The sequence below is a fragment of the Sparus aurata genome, chromosome 1 (genome assembly GCF_900880675.1).
Source record: "Sparus aurata chromosome 1, fSpaAur1.1, whole genome shotgun sequence".
NCBI lineage: Eukaryota > Metazoa > Chordata > Actinopteri > Spariformes > Sparidae > Sparus > Sparus aurata.
The window spans coordinates 8,047,146-8,061,035 of NC_044187.1; the positions used below are offsets into that span (position 1 = coordinate 8,047,146).

A 13,890-nucleotide genomic window follows, 5' to 3' on the forward strand; every position below is an offset into this window, starting at 1 on the left:
AAATCAGAACGTTCTATCCGTCTCCTCATCTCTCGTATCGTCCGCACTTAGCAGCTCCGCCGCGAGAAGCCAGACATCCGTGTAAATTCTGATTCCTCCTCTTTCGGCTCACTCTTTCCTCCGTCCTTTATCGCCCTCGATGAAAAGCTACAGGATGGAAATTAAATCCAATCATTTAATCAGCGCGATCATTAGCATACATTATGTACAGCTCACTGGACCGCCAAAGGCAGGACTTTGATTCTAAGTGCGGCCAAATGTACTTGAGGGGAACCAGTTTTTCCAACATTTGTAGATTGAATATAACCTGAACTCGCACAGATTTGTGTTTGAACCTAACTTTGGCCTACAAGCGCAACATTCACGTGTTCAAAAATCGTAATTCACGTGCTCTAATCACTTTTATCGCCCACGCGTGAGCTGATTGTGACGTGACTTGAAAAACGAGACCTTCTTTTTCTCCGTGTCTCCGTGAACGGTTAGTGGCTTTCTTCGTGAAGGACTCGGCTCGGAGAGTCACGCTCAACGCGCGTTCTCGAGTGCCTCATGCTAGCAGAGAGCAACGGCGGCTAACGTTCGCTCAGAAATGGAGTCGGCCGACGTGAAGTAACAACTTACAGTGCAACACGGGCTCCTTTCAAGTTGGCTCATGGTGATTCTGTTACAAGGCGAGATTAGCATTTAGAGTGACGTTTCAATCCAAGCTAAATCCAATATTCAATCTCGTTGTAGCTCTGATTTGGTCCCCACCTGCTACTGATGGAAATACGTGGCTCTTTAGCTCATAAATGCGTCTTGTGTTCACCATTTATCAGCTCACGCGCGCCAATTTGATGCTGGGCTATCACCCACGTGAATAACACGCTGATAACTGGTGAGTGAACCACAGCGGTGAAGCTGCAGGCTGTAAATACAAAAGAGTGACAGAGCAGAACAGTATGGTGGGTTGAAGGCAGGGCGTGGTGTGTGCCGGATCCTGCCGAAACCGGATCCAGAACCTCCCAGATTGGAACCAGCACCTATTTGATAGGATCTGCCACCTCCTTTGTCTCTGTCAGACGCCTTGTGTGTAACATTTGATGATATCTAACCCGTCCCTCTCTTATAGTATCACCCACTGGAGCTTGAAGTTGATTTTGAAGAGACGGAGGGAGCAGTCATGTCACGTAGCGTCGCCGCGCGGCACAATGACTTTGACTTTGTGCGCGAAACGTGAGCCGAGCTGTCGTGCGGCCCGTGCCAGTTAGTGTCTAAATATTTTGGCATATGATGTGTGCTGTGAAAAGATGGAATGAGTGCGGTTAATTTGAGACGTGTGTGTGCGTGTGTGTGTGTCTAGGTGTGAGTCGCTACGGAAATAGATCGGAGCGATCGATCAGACAGACGGACGGAACGTGTCACTCAGTTTGCTTCCCACCTTGTTTTCTTCTTTTCACAGTTGTTTGTAGTAAAGTCAGCTCTAATTCCATCCCCGCCACTGAAGCGGTGCACAAGCAGAAGGCGAGACGAGTCGACAGGGAGGTGAAGGGACAGAAAAAGGGAGAGGAGGGGAGGGAGAGCTCGTGCAAACGGCAACAATCAGCCGTCACTTTTCACGGCTCCCTGCGGATTCAGAGTGATGATGATTGTGGACGCTCTGATTAATAAATGTGAAGAAATAACGCTCAGTTTGTGGTGACAGCTTTAGCTTTTGTTTCGTTTTAAATGCTAGCAGCTAGACATCGTCCAAGTGTGCTGCAGCCACTGCGGATCTTTGATATGCTCCTTCTCTTTTTTTTTCGCCAGAGCAGCACCGTGTCTGTTCCGGCACCTTTTTGATTTACAAATTCGTTCACTGGTTCAGGAGAACTTGTTTTACTGTCTGGAACATCTGAATTTTACTCCTCCAGCTTGTAAGATCACCTATAATTAGATCAAGCTAACTCTGCTATCCATTTACATAGAACAGTCTGTTTCTAAAACTCTAATTAAATCCTCTCAGTCCCCAACTTTTTTTTTTTTTTTTTACTTTTGAATGACTTTTTAACTATTTTATAATCAGCCCGCAAAGACCGATGCAGCTAAAAAATGGCGATTGTTTCATAATGTTTGTTAACTTTTGAACCGCTGATCCGATCCATGTGATTTCTCAGGTTTGTAGTGGAATCACACATGTCTTTGTTTGGGCGTTCGGGGGCTTTGGAGTGTACACTGTAGGTGATCACGCCACTACGCTCTGCAGCATTGATCTGTAAGGGTACACATGTTGTTTCTTTGTCTGGGCAAACGGGCAGCGGATGACTTTATTTCTCCGAATGTCGATGGAAGTAACTTTAGCGTTTGTGTGTTCTCGTGATTTGTGGGATGGTATCATTATAAATGACTGTAACTTGCACAGGAAAGGTCAGATGTGGACAAATTCTGATGGAGGTCTAAAAACATTCAAGTGCATTTTTTTTTTAAAAAAACTAAAAAAAAAGGCTTGACTGGTAAATTCATCCATTCTCAGACAAAGCATATTCTAACGCCGGGACCTGAAGAGTTCCAGACTGAATCGAAGTGATTTGTGGCTCTCGATGCCGACTGCTAGAAGAGAATAAGAAAACAAAAATAAATACGAGACAGTCGACGATTGTTCTCGGCTTTTGAGGACTGAAGTAGAAAACAACATCTTGAGTGGAAAAAAAAAAAAAAACACGCTGAATATTGTTGCACTCAATCCAGCTTGAAGGCTAAAATGCAGGTTCGTGGCTCCGTGCACTTGAGTCCTCCTGTTATTTGGACTATTGCTCTCACCAAAGTAAAGGAGTGGTGATTGATTGTGTGTGTGTGTGTGTGTGTGGGTGTGTTTTTGAACAACCCCGAGGACATTGCTTTTAAGTCGCTTGAATTGCCGTTCGCTCGCAGGGGTGCAGATGAGAATAAGGAGATTATTTCAAAAAGGGGAAATTGTTTTCCGATGTCATTAGCCGGACTCATGTTTCTTCATTTCCCGTCCGTCCAGGATGAAAATGCGGCGGCACAGGGTGTTCTTGCTGTGCACGGTGGGCCTGTGCGTCATCTCCTTCCTCCATTACTACAAGGCCCTCCACTACGTCTCCCTGCTGCGCGAGCTCTCCGCCCCGTACCCCAACATCAAGTCCTTCATCATGGTCACCGGCTTCTTCTGGAGGGAGAAGGGCGCGGCCGCCACCCCGCTCAGCCCCGCCTCCCCTGAAGAGGCCCCTCCCCTGCCTGTTCTCCGCCAGTCGGACAGCAAAGGCAGACCCCCGCCGGGTTCTTTGGGAGGCGGGGGAGGGGGAGGAGGAGGAGGAGGAGGAGGAGGGCTGGACCTGGGGATCGGTGGGGTCATGGTCGGAGGCGCTGGAATCATTGGCGGCGCGGGGTTGGAGATGAGGTTGAGGGAGGAGCCAGCGCCCCCTCACCCGTGGGAGAAACCGGAGGAGAACCACCGAGGAGACTCTCCGAATGAGGTGAGACTGGTAAACTTTTATTACAGCATATTAAGTCACCAGTAAGTGCAGCACAACAGCCCTGCAGTAAAAGTGTTGTTTTTTTTTTTTTTTTTATAGAGCCTTCTTTAGTAGTTATAAGCTTTCTAATTCTGCGGTGTTGTTGCGTTGGATTTTCCCCTCCTAACAAGATCTCACAGCACTGTGAAACACTCCTTACATTTTCCGTTCTCTTACGTTGTAAAGCTTCGAGCCCAAATTGGTTCTTTTTTTTTTTTTTTTGTGTGTGTCAGGTGCCAAAAGAATCGCTCTGCACCTGACGCTCCCCCACTGTTGAACAAGGACCGCTCTGAAAAAGCCAATTTCGGCTATAGACATTGTGATTTTTTTCCAGTGTGGTTAAAAAAAAAAAAAAAACCGGAGTGGAAAATATCACACAGACCTCACGACACATGTTTATCGACTTCCTCTTCAAGATGAGCAAAGACCGACAAAGGAAAACCTTTCGACACATCGACATGCAACGTCACTATCACCTTAAAAATATGCACCTCGCAACGTAAGTCGTTACCGCAGGACTGCTGTTCTGTTGCGTCTGAGTGACATACCTTCTTTCAGTCTGGTCTCTGTAGAAGTGTTTGAATGGCACTCAGTAGAGTGTATACCTCCGCCAGGGCTCAACAGTCACTTTTGATTCAGTCAAGATGAAACCAAACTCTAATTATTTGTGTTTTTATATCAAAATTCCAGTCGTGTCTTCGTCCTGTAAAACAAAACGTCACGCGTGCTTGCGTAAACTCAGATGAAAACAGGGAGATTACACTAAAATGTAACACACCATATTGTGTCCAGGATGTTCAGAAGGCCTCCAGTCACTCTGTGATCAAGCTAAGACGCACTTCCTGATACTCATCTGTCACCTGCAGGAAGACAATAATCAATCAGAAGTATCCCGTCATCTGTCCTTTTATTTAAGAAATCTACAGATCAGTTTTGATCAAAGTTGGTGGAAAAACTTCAAAAATACAATTGAATAATCACACATATGTAATTGAGAATACATATGTTATTCGCTTTATAACCATCTTTAGGTCATTCTAATAAATATTACCTCACATATCATTAATTGTCTCTTATCTTATCCAGCCGTTACCCTGTTTTATAACTGCGTTCTGCCTCTTAATTGCCAAATCCTTTTTTTATCTCAGGCACTTTTGAACATGTGCTCTCATTAACGTATTTGCATTGCAATGTCTGCTTTAAGTCAAAACAAATATTAATAAAGTAACCTCAATCTCAACCTTAATCACTTTGCAAATATATTTTTCAACCTTCAACAAGTTCCCACGCCCATGTTCGTGGAGGCTTTGAGACGAGAAAAAGAAACAATTGCTCTGATGTTGATTTTACTCACCTGGTTACCTAGTTACACTGCAGTTTTGAAGATATAATACGACTTAAAAGGACAAAGGTCATCACCAGAGTACACAGAAATACATTATTAGGCAGTAGGAACTATAAAATGTCAATCATCCAAACTATTTTTGGCCAGCACCGTGATAAAATACATATGCAGAAGGAACTGCGAACATTTAGCTTTTTTCGTCGTTTGTTATCAACTTTCAAATGGCTCTCAAGGTGCTAAGCTACTTTCTTCTCCATCTTTCTGTCCAGGAAAGAGTTGAAGACCACTTGAAGCCGCGGAACCCGAGCCACCCAGCCCACCCTGCCGGGCCGGACCTTCCAGAGGTCCCATTGGCGGCGAGAGACCACCATGTGGTGATACAAAAGGACACATTGCCAGACCCCTTAGAAATGATGGGAGACCTCCACACCCGCACTCACCAGCTTCAAGACGACAAAACCTCGTACTTTGTCCGAACCAAAGCTGGGGCCCTTTGCTTCAGGCAGGGGACGGAGGTGGCTACCCCAAAGGAGTACTCTGGGAAATCAGGGGGGTCTGTGGTCAATGGAGCCGGGGAAGGTGCTCGAGCTGTGGCGGCCGGGCAACGGAAACCACTGGAAGTCCAGCAGCAGCCCTCCCTAGCTCCAAAAGCCAAGGTCAGAAGCAGGGGGGGCAACGGGAAGCGGCTGGTCAAGTGTGTGTGTCGGCCCGGGTGGCACGGACCTTACTGTGGCGTTCCCACCATGGTGTACCACTCCAATCTACCCACCAAGGAGCGACTGACGCCCAGAGAGACCCCGCGGAGGGTCATCAACGCCATCAACATCAACCACGAGTTTGACCTGCTGCACGCTCGCTTTAGCGAGCTCGCCCAAGCCGTCGATCTGTTCCTCGTTTGTGAATCCAACTTTACTGCCTATGGAGAGAGACGGCCTCTGAGGTAAGACAGCATTTTTCTTTTTTTTGAGAGATTATACGTGCCATGCCTTTAAGGTCAAGGTAAGCGTTAATCCTCAACTGAGCTGCCGTGTGGCCATCGGCAGATGGTTTGTGCCCGACAGAATGGCATTGTAAAATGGCATTCATGCTCAGCAAACTTTAAGATGGATTAAAGACGTAAAAGTGTGCGATATGGTGACGGGGCTTGAAGCACAGCACAGTGATGAGAATACTGTGTGTGTGTGTACGGTTTAAAACCTGCTTCCCAAAAAGTTGGGACACTGTCTAAAACATAAATAGGTAATCTAATTTGGGTCATTTGCAAATGGCTCCATTGTTTTGTTATTTTGCATCTCGTCTTTTGCAATTCAGAGTCGTGTGTTAGACAGTACCGTTCATTCATGTCATGTCAAGTCTTAATCCAGATAAATGAAGTGATTTCAGGTCACAGGTGAAGCTCCATCTACGCCCCATAATCATATTCATTAGCACGCACTCGGAAAGTTGCCGAAACTCCAAGTTCGCCGCCGCCGATGCGTTGGCTGGTTATCGTTGACAGCTTACAATCTTTGTTTACAGCCAACCTTCACGCGTCTTGACTATCAGCGCGCCGAACGAAAATTACAGTGAAGTTCCCTTGGCAACAACACGAAACGCCTCGGGAGCAATTTTACAGCAGATTATGACAAGAGCGACACGATCGACTCTGCGTGGAGCCTTGGAGGGAGAGATTGGTGTGTTCAATCATCGGATGTGACACCGCATGAAGGCGGCTACATTCAGCGAACGATCTCTTTTTTTGCGATTGCGTTTGTCCAGGTTAATTGAGTTGTTCCCTCCAATCGCTGTGGTGTATGTGCAGTGGGCTTTTTGACTGAGAGGCATCATTTGTCAAACGCGGACCTTTGACGCCTGTTATTCTTTATCTCTCTCGGCATAATGCGTTTCTTCACAGTTAAGATGTGTTTGTTCTACTCTACCAGGCAACACTGGTTTCCGTTCTGTTCTCTGCAGTATGAAATATCAATCAGGCCGGCTTTTGAAGCGCGCCTGAGTCGTGTAATCCATAAAATACCTGTTAATTTTCCGTCAAAGTCACTTTGTTGTTGCATGGTAATGCAGTTTATTGGGAAAGTTACAATCAGTCATTATGTGCTCAGCCCCGTGCCAGGAAGAAGTCGGAGGAAGTTTCGTGGTCAACAAAACGGTTTTGGAGCGTCACAGCAAAACAGCGTTCTCCTAAAAAAACAGAAGTAGACGGAGACTTGTTTTAAAATGTAAGAAATGGATTTGTAAAGACATAATTTACAACATTCGGACGAAGTGTTCTCTGTAGCCGTTAAGCTCAAAGCATCGGTGCACACCCTGCCAGTGTCATTTCCAATCAGTTTGAGTCCTCTGGGCGTCCGAAGACCTGGAGAACCATTTTTATTTTATTACAAGTCCCCATCAACTACAGTTGTTTCGGTTGCTCAGTTGCTGCGACGCATTTTACGGGTTGTTAAAGTTCAAATGCGTTCATGTCCATTTCCATTTCCCTCTTACTGAAAGTCAACACACTTGTTGATTGCATGGACCCCATGCTTGTTGTTAACACATGTGTTTGACACGCATGTGCTAGTGAAGCGTGAGATGCAAAACCCTCATGGAAATGTTGTTTCGTAGCACCACTGGCAGTAAAACACTTTTTAAATGCAGACTGACTCTGGAATGGCAATCGAACCTTGACAACAAGTAAAAAAAAATGGAAATCAACCGTTACTTAAAGCGATAGGTGCAAATAGTTATCTTTCTTTGGATAAAAGAATGGCACTAAATGGCATTTGTCATTTTTCCCCAGTTTCCTGCGCCTCCTCCTCAACGGCACGTACGACTACGTACGTCACAAGATCCTCTACGTGTTCCTCGACCACTTCCCAGACGGGGGCCGGCAGGACGGCTGGATCGCCGACGACTACCTGCGTACCTTCCTGACGCACAACGGCATGTCCAGGGTGGTGGGCGCCAGACCGGACGACGTCTTTGTCATCAACGACGCAGATGAGATCCCGGCGCTTGATGGCCTCCTCTTCCTCAAGCTGTTTGATGGCTGGACGGAGCCTTTCGCCATCCACATGCGCAAGGTAGCAGCGATATGTCAGCTCGTGTGTGTGTGTGTAGTCGATCAAATGTTTTTTTCTCCAGGATGATGGTTGATGCATGTGTCATTCAGGAAATTGGTCCATTCGACGTCCAACACATTTGTTTTGAGTCCAAAAGCTCAATAAAACAGAGCGACAAATGAACCACATGTTAGGCAATGTGTTTATTATTCTGGTGTTGCTCTGCTCTCTCCCCACATCCAGTCACTGTATGGATTTTTCTGGAAGCAGTTTGGCTCTCTAGAGGTGGTGTCCGGCTGCACGGTGGGGATGCTCCACCACGTCTACGACGGAGACGGCATCAAGCTCCGGCGTCGCGAATACTACACCATGCCCGGCTTCCGTAAGTACGAGAACGACACGGGCCACATCCTGGTGCAGTGGTCGGTGGGCAGCCCCTTCCACTTCGCCGGGTGGCACTGCTCCTGGTGCTTCACGCCCGAGGGGATCTACTTCAAGCTGGTGTCGGCGCAGAACGGAGACTTCCCGAGGTGGGGCGACTACGAGGACAAGCGCGACCTCAACTACATCCGCGATCTGATCAGGACCGGGGGCTGGTTCGATGGCTCCCAGCAGGAATATCCCCCTGTGGACCCCAAAGAGCACATGTACGCGCCCAAGTACATGCTGGAGCACTATGAACGGTACCGCTACCTCCTGGAGAACCCTTACAGCAGAGGGTCTAGACTGACAGAGGGCTAGGAGGGCTCAGCTGGGGAAAAAAAAGATGGAGCGCAGTAACTAGTCAGGCCTGAGCGAGGCCTCCAAACACTGAGTCTTTTGGGGCGGAACGGTACTGATGAACTATATCTCTCATTGGAGCGATACTACGTGTATCTCCACCAGGCAGCACTGACGTTGCAGGGATTTAAAATCTCTTTAAAATCCAATCATTATTTTGGGGTCAAAAAAGAAAAAAAAGAAAAAAAGGGAGCACTGAGTAACATCCGCCGCGGATTTTACGGAGAGATCATTTAGAGGATGCAACCACTGGATGAACAAAATCATAGATTTCCTCATTCCTCCCTTTTTGGGGGGAGGAAACCAAGCTATCTCTCTTTTCTGTCACCCCGCCCACCCCCCCCCCCATCCTCCTTTTCTTCACCCGAGCCTGCTGAGAGTAACGGGGGCCGCTTTCGAAGCAAAGAGACGGATATTTCACAGCCCCGCGAAACCTGTGGAGACGAGAAACTTGGTATTGAAGGACCGTTTTTTTGTTTTTCACGTCTGTCTGTTTGTTTGTTTGTTTGTTTGTTCCCTTCCGTCTGTGTTTACTGACGTTTTACGGACCGATGCTCACGATTCACTCTCCACCTTTTCAGATGTCTTCCTCCTCATAAGTCGGTGACCTCCTTCCAGAAACAGACAGACGCACGGTTCAGATACGATTATAAAACCCTATTTAAACACCCCCCCCCCCCCCCCCTCCCCCTCCCCGCTGGAGTACCCACTGCCAAATGAAAAAGGAACGACTCGATGGAAGTGTTTCCCCCCCGCTCATTCATGTCCTCACACTCATTCACATGCACCTTAGACCTGTGGAAGAAAAAGCTGCGTGTGTGTGTGATCAGTCTTTCTGTCATATTGCGAGGGGTTCGGGGCTGTAGAGGGAGGGAGGTGGCGGGGAGACGATCAGCGAGAGGAAACAGACGGTGAGAGAGAATCGTCGGGCGGGGGGGGAGAAAGACAGCGAGATGGGAATACAGCGCGAGCGAGACAGAAGGCAGGAAAGAGCGGAGAATAATGAGGGAGGAAGAGAGCGGCGATGAGAAGGGACGAAAGGGAGGCTCTCTCTCTCTCTCTCTCTCGACGTTTTCTTTTTCCCACAGTGCCTGCTGGTGCACGGGTGTCGCAGGCGTGATCGTGCGGAATATGCGTGTGTGTGTGTGTTTGTGTTCAGACAGCGCTGAATAAATCACGGCCCCTGTCGATGGCACCCGAGACGGACGGAGCTGGCTGTTGTTGTTTGTCCGACGAGAACAATCGAGAGCGGTCGCGGGGGGGGGGGGGGGGGGGAAGAGATCAACCTTCAGTTTTGTCTCTCCGTCTAGCCAGCAGCTGGGATGACTTTGTTTCCTTGGAAACTGAAGTATGTGGAAAAGGAGAAGGGATCGGCGTTTTTTTTTTTTTTTTTGAAGACGAGTGGGTGGGTTCATATCAGGCGAGGAGCTGCAAGCGATCAGACGAGGTCAGCGTCGAACTGCAGGTCCCCCTCCCCGGTTAAACATTCCGACTTTTCCGTGGCTGTCAATCACCCGCTCTCTGAAAGTGACTCCTCTTTCTGTCCTCTTTCTTTCTCTTTTTAATGCCGTGAAGTGTCTTTTTTCTGTCCGTCGCTGGTGTTGGTCTCGTCTTAATCCTCATTAACATGGCCGTGCTCTCTTCAGCTCAATTATATTCTCTCTCTCTCTCCGCACGTCCTCCTCTCTGACTGAAATGTTAAACTCTTCCTCTAACTTTCCTTCACACACACACACACACTGGATTTCACACTTAATTCTGGGTGTGTTGATAGTACTTCCTGCCAATCCTCACGGGAGTGTTTCAACAATAAAAGTGGATTCATCACGTCTCTGGCCGTGTCTCTGCAGGACGGGCCGGGGCAGCCCTGTGCCCACACATCTCTCTCATCAGTACATTCAGACGCTCGCGCCTCTCGTCTCCCCCCTCCACCCCCCCCCCCCCCCCCGGCTGTCGGCGTCGGCTACGTGCCTAAAATCCCCCACGCCCCACATCTTTTGGCAGAGGTCGGCGATGTTGCGGACGATTTGGCGAGCGCGCTTTTTTTCCCTCTGTGGGCGGGTGTCACGAGGGCTCAGCTCAGTCTTGTCAAAGAGAGAAAGAATCACCGCAGAAATATCAGGAAGCGGCGAAGGGGAGCGAAACATGCAGCAGACAGACAAGCACCGATCAAAAACCAGTAAAGTCGTCGTTCTCACTTTGAATTGTGGATCGACTGCATCCACCATCTGCTTCTTCAACGCCTGTCTGGGCTGTTACAGATGCGGTTTACCTCAGCGTCAGGCGAGATTCAAAGCAAACGGTTCCCCCAGGAGGAGTGCAAAGTTTCTGGGGAGTAAACTGAATAAGTTGCTGATGGGTGAGGCTTTCCTTTCTCACTACAGAATGCTTCCACCTGAGTGTCCTTGAGTAAGACTTGAATTAAAAACCTCCACACGTAGCGTTCAGTCCCTTTTTTCCCACAACTTTTTTCTCTAAAGACGGAGAAGTACGCTCGCTCTGGCTCTGCAGTATGTCCTCTTTCCGAACTCCATCAGTCCGTCAGCACACCGGCTCTCCGTGGCTGTTAGCTCACAGTGGGAAACTAGCAGATTTAACCAGCAGGCCGCCTGACAGTTGCGCCGGGGCCGGTGCCGCCGCCTCGATGGCAGAGCGGTCTGCGGCAGCAGCTGTTTGGGGTTTTGGCGCTGGTGCCGAGAGCCAAACCCCCATCCGAACCCCAGAGGGACTGCGGAGAAACGAGCTTTAAATAGGACTCGACATTAGACGAGTGACGAGATGACGGCTGCTGGACGATGTGACGCTTTTTTTTGTTTTTTTTTGTTCCCGAATTAGATTTTCTGCTGATGATTAATGATGATTGACGGGACAAAAAGAAACAGATGATGAATTTGAAAAAAAAAGGGGAAGAAGGGTAACACTCTACCCGAGCGGAGCTTGCGTAGGTTTGAGATGTTAAATCATGAAATCAGGCAGTCGTGTGTGATGGACGGTAGATTTGGTGTCCAAGCTGTGAAATTAAATCAGTTGTTTGCGGTAAACTCCCTCCGGAATTATTGTTAAAAAGCACTTTGTTTCGCTTATTCAGCCAAAATAGCACCGATGACTGTTTTCTGGTCGCAGCCGTTAAACATGAAACCGACCGAAATATCTCATTTGATCGCACAAAAACAAACAAAACCTCTCCTCCTTCCCTCTGATTTCAAGGCCCTTCAAATCACAACCATGTGCAGCGAAACACAAGTTCATCCTCTCATTTACACGCAGTAAACGAGCAAAGTTTGTGCTTTATAGCGCAACGTAATCCCAGAAACTGTAACCTTGGGGGTGTTGTTGTTCAATCCCATCCAGGATTCGGGTGTGTGTGTGTGTGTGTGTTTAAGCCCTGCCAAGAGGCGTTTAACCAGCGTTAACTCCCAGCTCTGCAATCAGGCTGCACATCTGGCAAACGTGGCGCGCGTGTTTGCATACGTATGCCGTGCACTTTTACAAAGCCACGTGTGTGCGCGCGTGACAGACGGAGTGACTCACGTTAGATAAGGGGCGTCTGGCCTCGCCGAAAGACAAGCCAGGGTTACTTCACCCGGCCTGTTTGCCCCGCCATCGCCACGGCAACCGTCCCTCTTGATGAATTCCTGAGCTCCCAAACAGCTTGAGGTCATCAGACCAAGATAGCCGAGCGACTTGCATCAGAGGCGGAGGGAGAGCAGAGGGAGGACGATCGGGAGGAACCGCCGAGACCTTGTTGACTGTACTTGCGCAACCTGACTCGAGGAAAAAGGAAAAAACGGATAAAAATGCAAGAAGCATCTCATTGCACGGTCGTTATCGTTAAGTGTCACATCTCTGCAGAGCTGAGAATAGTGACACATGCGTGTGGTGTGAGCCTGTAACAAGCACACACACACACACACACACACACCTTTTTCATTTCATCGATTTGACTGACTCATCGCAGCGAGCAGACAATTTGCAAGAGGAACAGAGAGGTAGACAGAAACACTAATAAGCCAGGAATAAAACATGAACGAGCAGTTATTTCCTTTTTTTTTTTTTTTTGTTGGATTGAACAAAGGCAGGAAAAACAGGTAAAGAAAAAAAAAAAAGGGGAGTCCTGTTTCAATCAAAGCCACGGCTTGATGAGCGGAGAATCGAATACAAAAAAAAAAAAAAAGAGACATTTCCGGAATAATCCTTCCACCGCTGCTCCCGGCGACAGTCGTATCGGATGAGGCGTGATTGCGACGCGCGGAGAGGAGGGAGGTAATAAGCTTGACCGAGCGGCTTTGATTTTTCACTTTGATGTGGGGGGAAAGTCGTCGCGGCGGTGAAATGAAAACCGTCCGAATGAAGGGAGCCGCTCATCATCCCCGTAAAAGGAAATCTATAAACGGGTGACAAAGTCAAAACGCGGTTGTGATGTTGAGCGACCGAAGCAGCCTCGCCGGGCTCATTACGGATTTAAAGTCTTTGATAAACAAAAGGGAAAAGGAGGGACCGTGTCTTGCTCAAGGACACTTTGGCAGATTGCGTCCACTCAGCAGACGGTATAGCGCCGAAACAAACCTGTGATCTCTGCAGCACCGGCCTGCCGCCACTTCTGTCATGATCCGTCGTAAATTCAATAAAGCAATAACATACGGGAAAAATCAAAACCAAAGACAGGAGCTCGGCTCTTGACGTGATCAGGTTTTTTTGGGGTTTTTTTTTTTGTTGCCCTCCGACCAACAAAAATCATCCGCGATGAACTCGGCTCCTTGCTTCAGGTGATTGGAACAGAGGGAATAAATTAACTGTAAAATGCAAAAAAAAAAGAGAGCGACTCCACCGCAGACTCCGCGTTTGGAGTTGCGTTGCTAGGTAACAGCCGGGGCGCCGTCTTTTATTTCCTTTCAGTTATTGATATTAGCAACAGGAAATGAACTTGGACCCGTTTGGAAGGTTGATATCGACCCTGCTGTGTTTTCTAAATAAACATTTGCGATGTTCCGTGCGCAGGTCGTCTGCTCCGGTTGTATTCAGCGTATCAGGCGTTAACTGCTGCGTATCATATTCCCCCCTGACTTTCTGCTTATTTATCGAGACGTACAGGTTTATTCCTGCACGTGGTTTATGTGCCCAAAGGCTTAAAAGAGTTGTAGTTGAAGTTTAGGGACTTTGCAAGACGCGTATTAAAGAAAAGAGTGATCATGATTGCTGCAGCAGAGGTCGAGACATCCTCTGAAAAAACACT

The 13,890-nt window shown here is 48.0% G+C and overlaps 1 protein-coding gene across 1 annotated transcript in view; it reads left to right on the forward strand.

Annotated features, from left to right (window-relative positions):
- Positions 1–8,828, forward strand: part of mgat3b (beta-1,4-mannosyl-glycoprotein 4-beta-N-acetylglucosaminyltransferase b) — a 67,848-nt gene extending 59,020 nt beyond the window's left edge. The window contains exons 2-5 of the mRNA XM_030414751.1: positions 2,984–3,452; positions 5,106–5,776; positions 7,616–7,898; positions 8,121–8,828. Coding sequence (XP_030270611.1) covers positions 2,985–3,452; positions 5,106–5,776; positions 7,616–7,898; positions 8,121–8,618 — 1,920 coding nt within the window. The 5' untranslated portion in view covers position 2,984 and the 3' untranslated portion in view covers positions 8,619–8,828. The remainder of the gene's footprint in view (positions 1–2,983; positions 3,453–5,105; positions 5,777–7,615; positions 7,899–8,120) is intronic.
- The last annotated feature ends 5,062 nt before the right edge of the window (positions 8,829–13,890 follow it).